At 47.9% G+C, this 18,436-nt stretch overlaps 1 protein-coding gene across 1 annotated transcript in view; it reads right to left on the reverse strand.

Moving 5' to 3' along the window:
- The window catches only part of LOC142575617 (neprilysin-1-like), a 99,984-nt gene extending 82,970 nt beyond the window's left edge, over positions 1 to 17,014 (reverse strand). Inside the window, exon 1 of the mRNA XM_075685117.1 lies at positions 15,788 to 17,014. Coding sequence (XP_075541232.1) covers positions 15,788 to 15,816 — 29 coding nt within the window. The 5' untranslated portion in view covers positions 15,817 to 17,014. The remainder of the gene's footprint in view (positions 1 to 15,787) is intronic.
- Between the last annotated feature and the right edge of the window lie 1,422 nt (positions 17,015 to 18,436).

The following is an 18,436-nucleotide window of genomic DNA, read 5'->3' on the forward strand; positions in this document are numbered from 1 at the left end:
TTTCTTTAAAGTCAGATTTCATTACAAACTGTGTGTTATACGAATGTGAAAAACCGCCACTTTGTTTTCTGCGAACAATATACGATTAGGTGATGAAATCAGTGTCTGCGTGTGCACACGTGTACAAAAGTACAAAAGTACATAGGTACAGACCAGAGCCCCGCCGAAACGACCGAATTCGTTCCTAATTCGGCCACACCTATAGTGAAATTTGCGAACGCACTGGAAAGTTGGTCGTATAAAGTTTGGTCTGTAGTTCGCTGTTCCAAGTGGCAGTCGTAGGCGCAGAAGAAAGTCGGCTTTCTTTCGCGAATTCTCTCGTCCGCGTGCTTTCTTTCGGGGGATTTCGTGGACATAGTTAATCGTGCCCTCACACTTTTCCTTGGTACAAACCACTTTTCGTGGCAGAAACAGAGCTGAAGATGCCATATCTTGTAGCGAGTTGTCATGTTAACGCTGAGTGCTTCATTTGCATCTCATATCGCGCTATTCGAAAGGTACTACACGATTTATTTTATTTTCACCGTCTGTGACGATACACCGGTCTTTGTCAAATTAGTGTCTATTTTCTGGAAAGCTGATGGCAGGTACCATGACTAAACCACTTTCATACATTTCCACGTGCGTTTAACAGGAGACATGCACACGCTGCCACGCTCAAAATGAGCGGGCATCATCATCGGTGGTTTCCTAATGCACCTCGAAGGCTGAGCGCACCAACCGTTTAATGCCGTGTCGTCATCACCCGTATGTATATGCAGTCATCGGCCGCGGTAATCAGAAACGACGGCCTTGGAATTAGCGGCAGGAGGCGGTTAACTGCCGCCAGACCGTGGCCGGGTAGGACTGTGTGATAGAAGATTTCTATTCCACTCGCTGCTATTTGCAGAAAACACTTCTCTTTCTTTGCTTTCTTCGTGTACAAAGTCTGCGTGCAAGCCAGCTAGACAGGGGGTTGTGGTGAAATGTCGGAGACGACACCTGGTTGTATTCGGTGCATTGGCCTCTGGGCACCTTTGGCTGTACCGTTTGGTAGGAAATTTGGTGACATGAAGGACTCTTGTTTCACCGAAACGCAGAGGGTTGCGACGATCTCTGCGCCTGTTCGTACTCAAAGCACTTCGACTCGAGAGGGTGGAACACAGTGCTGCATCAGAAGTGTCTTCGGCAATTGAGGAGTTCTGCAGAAGCACTTGCATGCAGTACGTTTGCTGTTGCAGTGTCGGCAGCACTTACTTCTGCTCTTGAAGAGCGGATTACAGCAGAAGTGTTTATGTAGCGTCAAAGGACACTCGGCTTCCATGGTGCTCGTCGTTGATTCCTTCGACGTGGAGTTGCTAGCGAAACGCAGCTTCCCTTGAGTGCATTCGAGGAGGTTCGAAAATCATCCCGCTACAATCTTTTCGCCCATGAATGGCCCTAATATATCTTCGAATCATAGTGACCACTTCAGGTCAGAGAGGTGCTGCCATCAATTTTTCTTCGATGAAAGACCAATACCGCGCGGAGGATTGTTCCATAATTCGCGACTCAATGTATGACCTGGGAAGCCTTGTTCTACTGATATTTTGTAATCGGAGGGGTAAAAACAAGCAAGAAGTTTTTGTATAAAAGACATTTCGACAAAGAAACATCTGCAGATAATGGCTTGAAACGCAGTCTTCAGTGTTGCTTAATAACTATACACCAATGAGAAAGTAGTCTTTATCAGGACTTGCATTCACAAGGTACAGTAAGGAAACTGAGGCTACCCCTTTCTCCACATAAGGGTACATACATATTCCAAACACAACATACTAGCTCTAAAAAAGAAAAGAGGTATGATGCGAGTCATCGTTATATTCACGGACCGGTGCAGACAAGCCGGCAGCCCAAGCGGGGAAAAAAAGTCTGCTGGATTCCCTGGGCTCCTTAAATAGACATGGGCGAAAGTTCTGTGCGAAGTAATAAATATTCAACGCGCGACAAGCCACGGCGCGTCATCCCGGTCACGTGTTTCTCGCACGTGGACTGGAGATCAGATTAAGGCGCGTCGAGACGATGTTGCTGCGGGCGCGGTCGAAAAAAAAAAAAAAAGCCAGTGGGCGTGTCGACGCTACACAGAGGTCGTGCAATCTCCGGTGTGAGTGTGTGCAATTACGCCCACGTGAACGTTTACATGATCGGCGCGACACTGAATACTAAACCGTTAGCCCGCGCCTGTTACTATGTTTGTGAAGGCGGTTATGTTTCGTTTCCTTGGTTCTTGCCCTGCTTTTCCTGTAAGCCTTATTATTATTATGTTTATTTGTTCTCAAAACACATACACTTGAGAGGTTATCTATAACCCCGTGAACGTGGTAGAGACGCTACAGCGCGGCAGATGAACTAAGTCTGACTCGTCTTTGATAACCACTGTAAATTCCACAGTCCGTTTCCAGATTCTAGGGCGGTTGACTCGTACATCTCACTCAGAACGAGAATTAAACCCGCTGATTTAGTTCAGCTGGCTTTCTTTGACAGGCGAGCTTGATACGTACGGTTATTCTCATGTATCTAACTGGAAACATATTTTGCTTTGTCGGCCAGTGCACGTGAATTTGGTTCAATGCAAGATTTAAACACGGTAACTGGTGTGCCTGGCTTGCAGAAAAAGTAAAAGTAAAAGCCTAAACGAAGAGAAAAATGTTTACGCAGACTAGAGCAGACGGATCGATTGACCGAATGATTTAAATAAAAGTTGAATATACCGCAACATGCTCAACGACATTTCACACGAGATTGGCTATAGGAAAAAAGGCAGCGTGATTTCGAGCAATAGGTCACAGTTCTTGGAATACACGGACGTAGACTCGAAGCGGAAGTGAAAGAAACATTCGAGGTTTAACGCTTTTCTCACCGAGGCGTTAAACTGTGGTGGCAACTTTACAGGCATGCCAAGCGTAACGATTGCGCGTGCGGAGAGAGAGAGAGAGAGAGAAAAGAAAGACGTACGCGGTTGACCATTTCGGTCTGACTTTTCATTATTTTTCTACAGTTTCGAACCCGAAACGAAGTACGACCGGGAGAAACCAATGCGAAGTAGAGCGGCACAAACACGCACACGCACACACGTTGATGGAAGCCGCTGGAACCGTTTACTCGTAACGACGAACGCGAGCTCGACCAGCCGAGACGGCGTCTCTCTTTACGTCAGACCAAGTCTGTAGCCGACGTGACGCTATGAGGCTAGCACATATACATACACGAGTTGGAATTCTGCCCATGACGCACACGAATAAGTTTTACAAAGCCCGCGCGCTCACTCGGCCGAGACGATCGGCGAAAGTCGTCGAACTGCGTCACCCCACGTGGGCACTCATTCGGCGACGCGAAACTCAACGTGAAATGTCCGGGAGAGTTGATGACTGCAATGTAAGAGAATAATTAAAGAATGAAGTGGAGCCAAGCGTCGTAGTCTGTACAAACAAACGTACAGGTACGAAAGAAAAAAAAATATACGCCGTGTTTCTGGAGAATCGTACAGGGATTTCCCTTTGCTCGAACACGCAGCCTCTGCGAAGAGTAAAATCAGCGTTCGTCTTTTTTTTTTTTTACTTCTCACTTCGCTTTTGCTTCTATAAGCGATGACTTCCTTGTAGCGCGGTAGAAAGCAAAGAATAAGAGAAAAAAAAAACAAGTCTTAGCAGTAGTTACGTGGAACGATTCGCAAGGTTGCCTTTCAACCGGAAAAGGCAAGAAAGCGAAGGTTTAGTGCTGTACAGAACGAGGGGTAATATCTAACAGGTTCATGGGGATGCGGCCCGGCACTGCACGGTAATTCGTTTTGCGAAGAATAATCGCGCGCGACCGCAAGCAGCGAAGTTCCGTGGAGGCATGCAGGAACAAAGGGACCGTAATAAACAAGACCTTTCTGTCAAGATTCTCGACATCCGTGACAGACGTAAGCAGACGTAACCGGACGTCTACGACTTATGCGTGACCGTGGCGCGCACACATGGCAAAGGTAAACTTAAGCGAAAGAATACAGCTGTGGTGGAATAGGAAGCGAGCAGACGGCGAGCTGCGGCTGTTCAGGTGAATGGTAAACAGGGAAACGACGATCTGGCGTCTCTGAGTGACGACCGTGCCATGCCCACGGTGCGTGCTTCACGTCTGGTAACAATATCTGCAGCTTTATATATATATATGAAAAAAGAAAAAAAAGGAAGAAAGAAGGAACGCACGAAAGAAAGAGTTGCCTATAGACAGACGCGGCGATTCGCCTGTCCAGCTTATATTTAGTGTATACCCGTTGTGTTCCGCATTGTATCGTGACTTTAAAGGTTTGCTGGCGTGTCATTTGCTTTTTGTTTTTGCGTGAAATTGAGGTCCTTGACGTCGAAAATCTAGAAAGGATGCTGGCAAGCTTCAGAGAGCTGTAAATTATTTATTATAATAGCCTTTCTACGTGTCAGTTCTGATTTTGTTGACCAACAGGAATACGTGTCGTGACGTCACGATACAGAGGGTGGGTCATGCGGGAGCAAAAAATAAAAATGAGAACCATTCTACTCAGTGAAGATAGAGTGGCAGCGAACGCTGACGACAGTCAAAGCTCTCAAACAAAAATCAAAGTGGTTTCGCTGCCATTCCATCTTCACATAGTGGGATGGTTCTCATTTGTTCGTTCATTACCGGGAGAACGTTCTTCGTCTGTGGTCGTTTCGTGCCGGCGCCGTTTACATTCTCGTCGCTGTTCCCTCCGGCGCTCCTCGTACGCATGTTGTTCTTCGGGTGTACGAACTAAACGTATCCGCCCCATCGATAACGCCGCTGTTTTTATCGCCAATAGCTCTCCTGCTTATATACTGCGATAAGCTTGACGTCACGCTATTTTTCGCGGCGAGCGTTCCAATCTGTTTCGCATTTTGACATATGCGCCGCCGCACTGCACCCGCATAGGTTTGTTACAAATCGTTGCAGGACGCCGAAAAAACTATGGAAAGTTAGTCACCCCCCCCCCCCCCCATATAAAGCTTTCGCCATAAAAAAAAAAAGAAAGAAAGCAACGTGTGGCGGCTTGCTACTTACTCCAGCCAGCTCCTTCGGCTGCTATCCTGGTACATCGGGCTGCGCGAGCCCTCTCTTGTGGCTGTATTAGAGCAAGGATCGCTTAAACTGCAACGGGTGTCGCAGAACGCAAGCAGTAGAGAAGCGATTGAGGATAAGCTGGCAGAGAAAGGAAAAGGAAACTGCCGGGACCGGCACGGACACGATGCGGTGACGACGGAACGGGGGGACACCGGTCACGACAAGCTTGACGCAAGAGCACGAGGAACAGCAAAAACAAAGAGAAAAGCAAACAAACAAAGAAAAAAGCACGAACACGAAGAGCGAGGAGGACGACGTGACGGCCGAACAGACAAAAAAAAAAAAAGACGCACAGGGGACAAATCTCACGCCGGCTGCGCAAATCAAAACCGCGAATGCGCGCCCTGAGCACGCGAACGTATAATAGAGCGAGGCTAAAATGGCCCCCGCTGTACAAACTTGTCCGCGGCGTCGGCGGCGTCGTAGCCCATTTTGGCCGCATTGTTCATTCACTGTGGTGCCAGTTGGTGGGGGCGGCAGAAGTGAATGACACGGTATACAGAGAGCGTGTCTTGCTCAAAAGCAAAGCCTATAGGTCTTTCTGTTTTCTTTTTTATCTCCTTGCCAACAATACCAATCACCTTGGGCTTTTCAACTCGGGCGCTTTCGATAGCGTTCACGCCCTCCGTGCTGACAAATAACGGGCCGAGGCAGGCGTACAAGCCCGAGGAATGACTAGAAAAGAAAAGAAAAGGAAAGAGAGGTGATGGAGAGAGAGGTACGAAAAGCGAAATTCGATATTGGTGGTTGTTGAATACGCGCTCGCGTTACGACGCTTGTTTCGATTGTCCGTTATCGCGTGACGTGGACCTTATATTTGCGCGAGTCGACTCGGCTTCCGGAAGTTGCAGAGACCGCCATTTCTGGTCACGACAAGGGGGCGTGAAGTGGACTTTCTATTCCTTTTCGAAGAACGAACGAGTATGAGCAATGGGCTATAGGAAGACTGGCGAAGCCTCGCTTGCATGTACAGTAGATTATAAGTGGCGATTATACATCTTGCACTGCGTATATAAGCAATCGGCTGCGTATACAGTGAGTGGCGATTACTTTGGTCCCTTAGGGACACGCGTTTTGTATGCTCGTGAACCCGCTTTTGAAAGTGCTTTGTTGCACTTAAGAAATGCAGTGTGAGATGTTCATTATGCACTTCGTATTATCGTAAGTGTTATGTAAATGTTCTGTCTTTTTTTTTTTTTTTGCACTGGCAAGATGTAATAAGGTTGGCGCTTATAGATGACGTCGGTTATGTCATCACAGTTGGTGCTAGAAAAACGCTGAACACAGAACACACGAGCTAAAAGTTCTGTATCTGAGTCCAGGAACCGAATGAAGTTAGTTGAGGACACGTGCAGTGAACATTGCCTCGCGTGTATTTTTGGCAACAGCGGTGACTGCGGACGTGAATACGAACAATTATGAAGCGCCACGGCGGGCGTGAACGGAAGCAATTCAATCAATGTTTACGATAACGCTCAGAAATGGCGACTGATATATTTCTTTTTCTTCTTTTTTTTTCAGAATAGCAGAAAGAAGTGAAAAATTGCGCGGGACCATTTTCTTGCTCTATCTATCCACGGCCACTCATCTATAAGAGATTGGATATTTATATTTTTTACGTCTATTCAAGCTGATTCTTAGTCTTACACTAATTCCTAGTCAAACAGGCGTTCGCTCGCCAATATTTTATACGTATTTGCGAAAATATTTTTTAAATTTTCTAACCACTTCATTATCAACTAACATAACGGAGATGGCGCTTATACCATGCGCCATCTCTTCGTTGCCCCGTAATAGTTCACAACAGTTCATAGGTTATTGGGCCATAGGTTAAAAGGTTCATAGGTTTGAACCGCATGAGCTTTGACTCCCAGGGGCGATGCTGGCGGGCAAAGTTTCGTATTCCTTCGCCAAATACCATTACGTATTACTGTTTTCATTTCTGTACAAATTCGCTCTCAACCACTTATCTTGAAGCTGAACAAGTTGCTTCAATCGTCGATCACTCACGGTTCAGCGACGCGGCCGCTGTCAACCCTGTAATGCGCATACAGAGTTCCACATCGAGGAAAATCGAAACAACTTGCTCCCTCTTATTTCGTTTTTTTTTCCTCGACGTAGCACTTTGAACGGACATCACAAAGTCGACAGCGCGGTCACGGTGCCAGAAGTCGCGAGTGATCCCTCGCGTGTTCGTTCTCTAGTGCGTGTTGTCGTCCTGCCTACCCGTTCAAGACTTTTGTTTCTACGATGACGCCACACGCGCATTTTGTGCAAAGCGTGGCTACAATGCCCGACCGGAGCCTGCTATAGATACGTTTCGAGTTTTTTTTTTTTTACAGTTTATCTGCGTGCCGTACACGAGGTATTCTGCAGCTTCCTTGGGCGTTAAGATACGCGTCCTCACTTGCGGAAGTAAGCGCGCGCAAGGCGCTTACTTCACGGCAAGAATTCTCTAGAATAGCAGCTTGCGCTTGTTGGTTTTCTGCGCGAAAAGCGATTCGTGCACTAGTGCCACACTTGAAGTGCACCGGCTTAAGAGACCGCTCATAGTGTCCCTGTGCATCCTCCCACACGCACTCAGTGCTTACTCTCTTCATCTTTCTATTCCCCTTTCCCCCACCCCCAGTGTAGGGTAGCAAACCGGGTGCTCTTCTGGTTGACCTCCCTGCCTTTCACGTGCTTGCTTTCTCTCTTTCTTCCATCCTGGTGTTAACAGCGCAAAACGTAGGCGGGACGCGCGACGACGACACCACAGGCGCTGACGTAATAAGCGCGCCGCTTTGCGCGCGCTTATTTCCGCAAGTCTTGACGTGTACCTTTACAATTCTGGGCAGACGCGTTACTCAATAAAGCAACGCAAACGGCGCACTCATACGAGCCCGCTGCGAGTTTCGGTTCCCACGATATCGTCGAAAACGTTTTCGAAAGCCTTCAGTTATAGCGGGCGGACGTCGCACGCGATCTTCTCGCTGAAATTCGATGACAAGACGTCGCAGCGTTTGTCTTTCCTCGCAGTGGCGTGAGGCTCAATCGGATGGCCGGTTTAATTAGTCCCGTCATTACCATGGGATTCTGGAGGGACGTCGAACGTGACGACATTGATTTTGCGCACATTTGATTGTTCGGTGCGGGCGATGCCGTCTCAGAGAGGGGCAAAAGAAGGGAACCGTGGAGGCCTCAGATTTCGTCGTCTAATTCGCAGCTACCAGCGGCGCTCCTTCTGTTATCGCCCGACATGGCGGACTGTTAAATAATTTACGCTCTTGAACGCTGATAAGGGTGTAAATCGGTCTAGAACTCACAACCTTACACCTTTTTTATTGCTTTCTCTTCCCCTTTTCCTCTTCCGCTGTGTGTAGCAAACCGGACGCTCGTCTGGTTGACCCTCCCTGCTTGCATTTTCCTTGCTTTTCCTCTCTCTCTCTCTCTCTCTCTCTCTCACACAAACACAAACACAAACACACACACACACACACACACACACACACACACACACACACACACACACACACACACACACACACACACACACACACACACACACACACACACACACACACACACACACACACACACACACACACACACACACACACACACACACAACACACATTCCTTTTTGAGTGTAAATGTGCAAGTTATAGAATGATTTACACCCTCATTAACTTTTAACAGTGTAAATTATATTACAGTGTGTGTGGGGGAGGGGGGAATCATGCAGACGCGAATGCCATTATCTAGACCGCGGAGATATAAGTCGTATTTTTTTTTTCGCTCATACTAATGAATATTTTTACCTGCCACGTGGCTATGGCGTCGCGATACCGAGCACGAGGTTCGCGGGTTCGAATGCCGCTCCGCAGCGGCTGCGTTCCAATGGGGAACTCAATGCAAAAACGCCCGCGTGTACCGTTGCGTCTTTCTTATATTTTTTTTGGGGGGGGGGGGCGCACGCGTTGACGAACCAGGGGGCAACATTGATCCGCAGCCCCCCGCACTACGGCATCCCCTCATCCCCAACCGCTGGACAGTCTTGGAATCTATAGTTAACATTTTAGCGTGGCCACATCGAGCTTAAAAAAGAAGGGTTCTTTTTTTTCTCTCTCTCTCTCAGCCACGTTTCATTCCACGTTTTCTACTTGCTTTTTCTAAGCCACGTGCCCACTTCTTAAAGTACGCTAATCGTTCATGTACTAAATATCAGTGAGCATCGCATATTCTGACCGTGACGATTTAGACGCAATCTTGGGGAGATTAAAAATATATATAGTAATAATAGTATTAATATAAGACCAAGCAGAACGGTTTATCTTTTGCAAAAGCTTAAAATCTACAATTGGTAGTTCATCTGCTTTATGTTTCTTTTTTTCAGACAGAATTTCCGATAAGCAGTTGGAACATTTGTGAGTCACTTATTCCATCGTCCTAATCTGTTACAGCAGCTACTACATGCTGGATCAGTTTAATGACGACATCGTGAGAGCAGGGAAAGTTGGCTTCTCAGTGATGTATATAAACCGAAGAAGAAAACATCAGTTGCTACGAAAGAATTCACATTTCCTGGCACGAAAATAAGTGTACTGTTTCATGCCAACTCATTAGGCATTCAATGACGTCGCCGAAGAAATCGAGGCTGTGTCTAATTCGCATTAGGCTGCCAATCCCGTCCTAAGGAGTGTTTCCATGAGACGTGTTTAATTTCTTTAAGCGCCTGCTGGGTTTCCTATGCTGATCAGTTATTCTAACGTCACCCTTTCATTTATCTCCCAACTTTTTTTATCAACATCTTGACTTCAACATTTCGCTGAATAGACTTTATCACTTTTTTTTTCTTACGATGCGTCTGTCGTCTCACCATAAAATTTGAATGTGATGTCCTTGCTATGATCTGTTTATAAGATGCAGTCATTCCATTCAGCACATCAACCATCGAATCCTTACTTCTCAGTTAAAAATGTGGGAGGAAAATGTTTATACCCCCTTCCGAGAAGGTTGCGCTTGCTGCTCTGTAGATTACGAAACCGATTGTTAATATACTTCAATATGCGTTTCCAACTACAGCCACGCAAAGTCTCACACTCGTTTGTCTTCTAATGTCGATCCTGTGTTTATTGATACCACGGTATCGAAGTGTCACCCGTGGGTATTTCTTCCTTTCCTTTCTCTCTCTTTATCTTCTACATGTGCAACGGAAATTTCTAAAGATTCACATCGTGGACAGCTTATCTTAGCACGTCTTGTTAACGTGAATAGACGCCACGCGCCATACAACGGCTGCTTCACGCCCTACCGGGAACTTCTTATTCTATACTGCGTTGTTTCTGACGGAAGTCAAGCAGCCCCGACGCTTCACCGCCGTTCATTCGCCGCTAAGCCAAATGCACATACCACCGTTTTCAACACTCGTGTTATCCGGGCAGTCATGCTCAAGCAGGACAGCCAACGTAAGCTCAACGTTCAGTAACATTGGCTGTGCAGCCGACGACGTTCGCTCAACGTTCGTCCAACCCTCGTCCAACGACCGCCCAATGTTCGCCCAACGTACGCACAAGGTTTACTCAACGTTTACTCAACGCTTACCGAACATTTGTCGACGTTTACCTAACGTTTTCCCAACGTTTTCCCAACGTTTTCCCAACGTTTTCCTAACGTTTGCCTCGCTTACATTAATGCCTGTGTTACACATACACTCGCGCGATGACGAAAGCGAAGAACACCGACGCGTTTCTCCGCAAGTTTTGGAAGGGATATGTTGAAGTTGGGGGGGGGGGGGGGGAGTACACTGTATAGTCTCGGTATAGGTGCTAAATGCGCGTGGCGACACCGTTGGCTTCAAATTCACTATTTCTTCGTGTTCACAATTTCAAAATGTGCCCACAAGAAATGAGTTACTGAGATTTTCTCTCCGGAATGATCCGCCGAAAGTTGAAGACCTGTAAATATTCTGTAATAAATAACGCATCACTAACGAAACCGCTCCACTTGGGGCCAGTTTGAGAAAGTGCAAGCTGAAACGAAAGCCCTCGCTTAGGCACACAGGTACAGGCCCGCGCGCCTACACATACAGGCAGGCACACTGATGATAAAAATGCCTAAGAAAACAAGAAATATTGGACAAATGATAAACTGACTCGATTAACGAGGGCTGGTTATATAGCGGGTTACGTGCACGAAGTTACGCTTAAGAGGATAAAGATTCGCACACGTTCGTCCACAACCCGCACATTAAAAATATGGCTCCAAAATAAGAAGCACCCAAGAAAGAACACTCTAAAAAATTATCTGCTACTGAAACCGTGCGCGCACGCATGGACACACACACACGCACACACACGCACACACACACGCGCACGCACACGCACACGCACACACACACGCACACGCACACACACACGCACACGCACACACATGCACACGCACACACAAACACACTCACACGCGCATACTGCTACACGCACCAGCATATATGCACAGTTGCTTCTATGGTAACATTCGTTCACAATCAAAATGGCTAAAAAAACTATGCCGAGAGAAATAGAGAAGAGAATAATGCATTGTGCGACAAAGACCATGCTCTGAGCGACCCGGAAGTGCCACGGGGAGGGAAAAAAAAGGCTCCCTCAGTTAACGAGCAGGTGTCGCGCTAACGCTCCTGTAATTTCGGGGACACCCACTCTTCGCGTTCACTTGGCCGCTATTCATTCTTAAGTTGAGTTTTTCTTTTTCTTTCTTTTTACAACCACTCAAAGGAATCGCCCAGACGTTTCCATTGAGAGCAGCAAGTTATTTCTTGAGAACTATTGGTTGTGTCATAGCTTATCCCGTGCAATAATAGTAATAATAGAATAGAAGCTAGAAGTGCACTCGTTATTCGCGAAAGCCGTCATCCAGCAGTGCCCGCCGGATCCCCAATGAAAGCGAAATCATGTCTCGTCGCACCCGGCTGTCATGCGAAGCGGAAAATAATCCGATTATTTTCTTCCGTATTGAAGCGTGGAAGTCTCTGGGTAGCTTATGGTTCTTTTTCTTTCTGTATTCGCTTTTACGTGCGTCTGGTCGCTTTAGTTCGTTTCGCAAGATGCCTTGGCTCATACGTTCGGTGCCGGCGAACTGTCTTTTCGGTTCCCGATATTGCGAAATAAGGACATCGTTTTTTTTTCTTTTCTGTACGCGTTAATAAGTAAGGCCTTCGTCAGCCCAAGCGTGAAAGCAAGCCTTATTGCGATTCCTTAAGAATACTTACATCACGCCGTTTGAGTCTTCTGCCCGATCGCCGGCCAGGTGAAGAAAGCAACATAAAAAAGAACTACACGACAAGCTTATCTGCAATTTTGGTAGGCAACTGCCGCGTCGTTATGAAATATTGGACGTCGTCTAATCGTTGGTAGGGATCGCAATTCACAGTAAGTAGATAGAAATCAGAACGCCGGCGGCTGCGATGTGGTTGAAGAGGTTAAAGGACGCTCCAGGCTGTTGTCACACAGACAAACAAGGCTCCCCTATATTGTCAGCCGAAACGTACGTTTAACCCCTTTCGCTACGGTGCTTTGGTCGGCTTTCCGCCTTTTATTCCGATTGTACTACACCTGCCACACGTGGCACTTTCGATCGCGGTCGAGCCTGGTCAGGGTCAAAGTTCTCGACCGAGATTGGCTCCCTTCCGGCACATTCGCAAATGAGCCAATCGCGATCGAGCAATTCGATCTCAGTCGGGCTCATATCGCCACCGAAATCGCCCCGTGAAACAGGGGTACATTTGAGCAGACGACCCCCCATCGCCCGCCCCCTGTCTCCTCTAAGTTATAGGAAAAGCGATTTAGTGCTAGCAGACGATTCGTTGACGAGTCGTACGTAGTTAAGTGCACACAAAGGCACTTCTGCAAATTCAACGCCGGGAAAACGAGAGCGGGAGATGAGGTTGACTTGTCTTACGGAACATCCCCCCCCCCCCCCCCCCCCATCATTTCGCTTCAGAAATGCAATTGCACAGCGTGTTCTGCCAAAAGCGTTCTGGAGTTCTGGAAGCGTCAGGCCTTCATAGATCGGGCACTACATCTGCCTCTGCCTTGCAAACGTTGCTTTCTCGAGGTTGCAGATGCTTCGAGCTGATGCAACGAGCAGTTGCTTCATTGGCGGGGAGCACGGTTTCACTTTGCAGATACAACAGCGTAAAAAGAAATATTAAAGAGCGAAAGCTGATTCCACGAGTCAATTTATCGTAGACTGGGAATAGCTAATTCTGTCCATCTTTTTTTATCTATATCTGTGTATTTTTCGCATTGCACATAAAAATAGCACCATGTACTTCAGTTATCTCGTTCGTGAAAGGAACGTGATAGCACTTCGATATATTTAAAGCCATCTTTCATTTATCGCACCAGAAAAAGGAACTTTTATCATATGAGACTGCAAAACATTAACGCCATCTGGACACACAGCCGTGTGATATGTTGCACAGTGGCCGTTCTATAACCTAACAGCGGATTCATTTCCACGGGGCAAGTACTTAGAAATATAAGAATAACTAACGGACCGAGCATTCATCCTTGTGGTGCTACAGATAACGAAATCGCATATGACAATTACGAGGCGTTTATTTACAAGGCACGGTTAGCGTTCACGAAGATAGTTTTTAAGCTATCCAAATAGTGAGCCTGACAAGCCCAGGAACGTCAGTTCGATCCACAATAAACCATGCCGTACGACATCGAATGCACTTTTGAGAACCGAAATAAAGGTGGCGTCTATCTATACACATTTGTTGAATCCCAACGCTAAGCGATCAGTGAATTCTGTGAGCTGCTTTGTGCAGAATAAACCTGAGCAAGAACCACGTTGAGCGGGTCTCAAATAGCGGTTTCCTTGAAGGTGCCAATGAAGCCTGGGTACACTACATGTTCAAGCATGTTACAAAATACGGAAGTTGGTGACACCGGTTTGTAATTGTGCGCGCTGTTGCGACAGTAACTGTGTGTTGGGGTGTTTCATTTGCTAATATACACTCTTTGAGTAACTTTTTACACTAACGATTTGCTAAACGTGGGCCCATTTGCACTTCGGTGTGCTGAAAACAAAGTCGTCGAAGTGTAAATTCATCGATTTTCTCTTGTCATTCTTCTAGGAGACGCGATCCCAACTTTTTCGCCCTGTGCTGGAAATAGTGTTCCCGGCAATCGTGTAATTACCTAGCTACGCGTTTCGCTATCTACATTGCACTTTCTCCCGATAGCTGCGGGGAAGCCGAAACCGCGATATGCTATTTCCTGATAAGGCGTGCCACTTTACTCGGAAGATTAGACATCTGTCGGAACATGCGCCGGCAAGATTTCTTGACCTAGCAGGGACGTTTGCCTGACAGATGCAGTTTGTCGAAACAAGTTTGCTGTAAAGTTAATTATGCAGCGAGGCGTGACGCATTACTAGCTCAAGGAACAGACGCTTCGCATGTACACTGGCACAATACGCGCCACTACTCATTGCTTGCAGCCCCACAAGCGAGCGAATGTACAAGTTAATTGTTTGGGAATGAAAAACTGATCTCGTCAGCGTTCAATGCACGGCGGAAGTGCTACTGAGACGAAGAGAGAACGCGGTATAGAAGCAGGAAATGGGCTGACTGTCCACTATTCTTCTATATCAAAAAAATATGGAAAAAAGAAACGTAAGCATACGGGAAAATAAAGAAAAACGCGTGTGTGAAAAGTACGAAGGGGTCACAAGTGTGACTGTGTGGTGATAAATGTTTCGACTTACAGCACTCTCAAAGTGCTTGCTAAGTATTCGAAACTACTTGTCACTGAGAGTGTTGTACGCTTGACTAAAGCAGTTGACCCCTTTTCCTTATCATATTTTCCTTATCATATCGTATCATTGCAGAAGGCTGCAATGATCTCGCGGGCCAGCTGATGGCCAATACGGGGGCTCAATGGTCGTTTCACAAAAACACAAGGGTGCACAAACACACACACACATACGACACTGCGCAGCGAGATGCGTAGCGTTCGTATAAGAAAAAAAAAAGAATTATGGAAGTTTACGTGCCAAAATCGTGGCTCAGAATTCGTGCGTGCTCGACCAGCCCCGTGTATACCGATTGCCATTAACTTGCGGCAAAACGTACATCGGTCAAAGCAAAGCATGTGGCAACGTCAGATTGTAAGGGCAGAGGTGTTCACACTCTGGCTCGAACTCTCCCCATCTCGCCGCGCATCAACGGGTATGTGCAGGTGTAGCCCAGTCTTTCGTGACACGACCATTTGGTCCCGTCATGGTGAAAAGCTGGCCCGCGAGTTCGTCGAAGCGTTCAATATCAGAAGAAAAGGGACCGATTGCGGTATATCGAGTGACAAAAAGTTTGAATGCCTAGCTAGGACATGCAGAGTACCGTGAGTCCAACATCTTTAGCCGCGCATTCATGATTGGGACGCCTTCGTACTTTTCACACACATCTTTTTTTTTTTTAGTTTGAGTGTACGCTAATGATTTTTTTTTTTAATGCAAGTTTAGAGTAAGCGCATGTACCCTTTCTACTTCCTTCTCTCTTTGCCTCACTAGCACTGCCGCCACAAGATCCACGAATGAATGCGTGCGTCGAACCGCATTACGCTCGCTACCAGTTTCAGCGAGCATCCACCGGAGTCGCGTTAAGTAATAATTCGAAATCAACGCTCACCTGATCTCCTCCGGCTTCTTGGTGTCCATGGCGACTGCGAGCTTGCGGCGGGCAACACCTCCTTCCGTTCCAGCGCTGCCGTCTCACTGTCGAAATCGGTCTGTCCGCAGCACTTTGGACGAGCTCGTTCCACTTCGCGCCGCAACACCGGTAGTCACTTCGGCAAACGTTGACCGTCCGAGCGCCACGGTGCCTCTGTGAGTCCTTGTCTGGCGAGCCCGCGCACTCTCTCAAAGAAACCGCGCTCAGAGAACGGCACCAACCAGCGTTCGAGCGAGTCGAGCGCGTAGCGGAAGAAAAACACGACAGCCCTGTGCAGCGGCTCCCCGGAACGAGCAAGATTCTACGACACTAACGAACGAACAGCGAACGGATAACCGCCAAGCAGCAGCATGCAGCACCACTGCGCAGCCGCTGAACAAACACCGAGGAGGTGTTCTTTTGACTCTCGTACGGGGTGGCTATGATGTATGTCACACTCTCCGGCTTGATGATGCCTCCGCCGAATCCCAGGACGAAGACACTGTTCGGAATAAGAAATGAGTGGGCAAAGGAGCACTCTAGCAAGAAGAGTTTGTGGAAGAGAGAAAGACGAACGAAGCCGAGGATGAGGAGCTGCGGGAGCAGCGGGAGCAGACGAAAAACAGGGGGAGCGGCGGAAGCAGACGAAAAAGTGCCTTCGCTGCGGAGCAGACCACGGGTGAAAACGACGCCGAAGCGAAACCGAAAGGAGCGCTCGCCCCTCTAGCGACGGTAACGGCAGCTACTGGCGTCGAAAACGGCTACGCGCGCGCGCGCGCGGAAAGAAAGGAAAGCACGCACATACAGAACAGCTAGCTAGCCGGGCTGGTATACCGGATGATGATCCGGCCTAGAAGCACCTTCTTATTCTCCCAGTAATGCCGCGCCGCGCGAAGCGTGCCCCTCACGCCGAATACTACGCTAACAACCCGAGCGCTGAACGCGATTGTTATGAGGTGGTAACGCGCGGACTCAAACTAGGTCCCTTATTGTTTTGTGTTTCTATCGCGGCGGCGGCTGGCGGCGTTCTCGCGGTAGGCGTTGTCAACGGTGTCGTGCGGTTTGGTTGCGGCGGCGCTGGGAGAAAGTCTGCACAGACAGCACCAGAACAGCGCACAGCGATTTCTCTCGGGCGTCGAGGATCGGTCCTTGGGGCGCGGCGGCCGCGGCAGTGTCTCGGTGGCGTTTAAGCGAAGCGCTCGTGTGCCGGCGCCGGTATAGCGTCGCGCCGACGTCGTCTCCTCCGCGCTTTTCCTCTCATCTTCGCCCCGAGGCAAGTGGCGATGGCAGAGTTCCGAAAAAGGGAAAGGGTTGCGCGCTTGCTGCTGCTGCTGCCTACGATGATGCCAGTGCACGACGTCTCCGCACCACTTCTTTCTCACTTACCCTCTCTTCACTCTCTTGCGCGCTCTCTCTCTCTCTCGTCCGATTCGGTGCTTCCTTTCCCACTTCTGCTCACGTCTCTCTATCGCTTGGTCTCTCGCGCTCTCTCTCTCTCTCTGTCTATCTAGCTATCTCTTTCAACATCTCCGATCTTCCTTTCCCAGATCCCTCCCTTTCCCATCGGTTTCGGCTCACCGACACGATGACAAAACGTCACACTCACTTACCCCCTTCCGCCCTCCAACCCCTTTCCTTTCTTCTTTTTTTTTTTTCACAAGGCCCGTACACGCATTGAACAATCTGTCGCGCGCGGACTTTACCGACGTCGACGCCTTGCCGTTGCCATAGGTCGTTCCTACTAGATTGCGAGGAAGCGATACGCCAGGGAACCACTAGTTTTTTCCGGGGCCCTTATTCCGCCGTCCGCTTGCGTTGTTTTCCTGGGAGACTGGGGTTTGTTTATTCGCGCCATTGATTTTCGTGCCCAAGACGAGAGCGGGGCGCCTGGAGGCTGTCCTAGAGCGGGGATTCCTTCGCGTGAGTCCTCTGAAGGTTTTCTTACAAGGTCGGAGCAATGCAAGCTGTCTCTCCTTTTGCGGTCTATCGCTGAAGCAGCGGAGCCTTTGAGAGGCGGATGTTTGTTCAAAAAAAAGAATAATAAGATTAAGTAGTATAGAAGTTTTGGAGCAGACAGTGCCCGAGAGACAGCTGGTAAAGTGGTGAACACCAGCAAGAAAATTATCACACTAAAGGGTAAATACAGAACTCCTGCGATCTCACTTGCTAAACCTTGTGAGACGTTCGTTGTTGCCGACGGCACCAGCGAGTTTCCACGGGAAGCTGTTCGTGGGTTTATGTGGGCCACGAGGCACCAGTGAAAGGAATAAAAATAATGTTTATAAAAAGTGTATTTCGACGAGAGACGATACGAACGACTGAGTCATACTCACGGCACAATTCCACCGGGACGATAACATATAAGAAACGAAACCCAGCACGTTTTCAAAGTAAGTAATGTCCAAGTCCTCACGCACCAACATATAAACCCATACACAACGAAAAGGCACAGTTATACGTAAACTAAATGTCACGTGCCCAATGGGAAATCAAGAACACTTACTTTGGAGTCGAATTGTGAATGGCAGCTCAGCTTAGAAGCCATAACGCGCAACCCCCTCATCTGCTCTAACTAATACTCTCCGTTTCGTTAAACGTTTTCATTAGCGCTTGCGACAATTGTTAAGC

This window comes from Dermacentor variabilis, chromosome 3 (genome assembly GCF_050947875.1).
Source record: "Dermacentor variabilis isolate Ectoservices chromosome 3, ASM5094787v1, whole genome shotgun sequence".
Classification (NCBI taxonomy): domain Eukaryota; kingdom Metazoa; phylum Arthropoda; class Arachnida; order Ixodida; family Ixodidae; genus Dermacentor; species Dermacentor variabilis.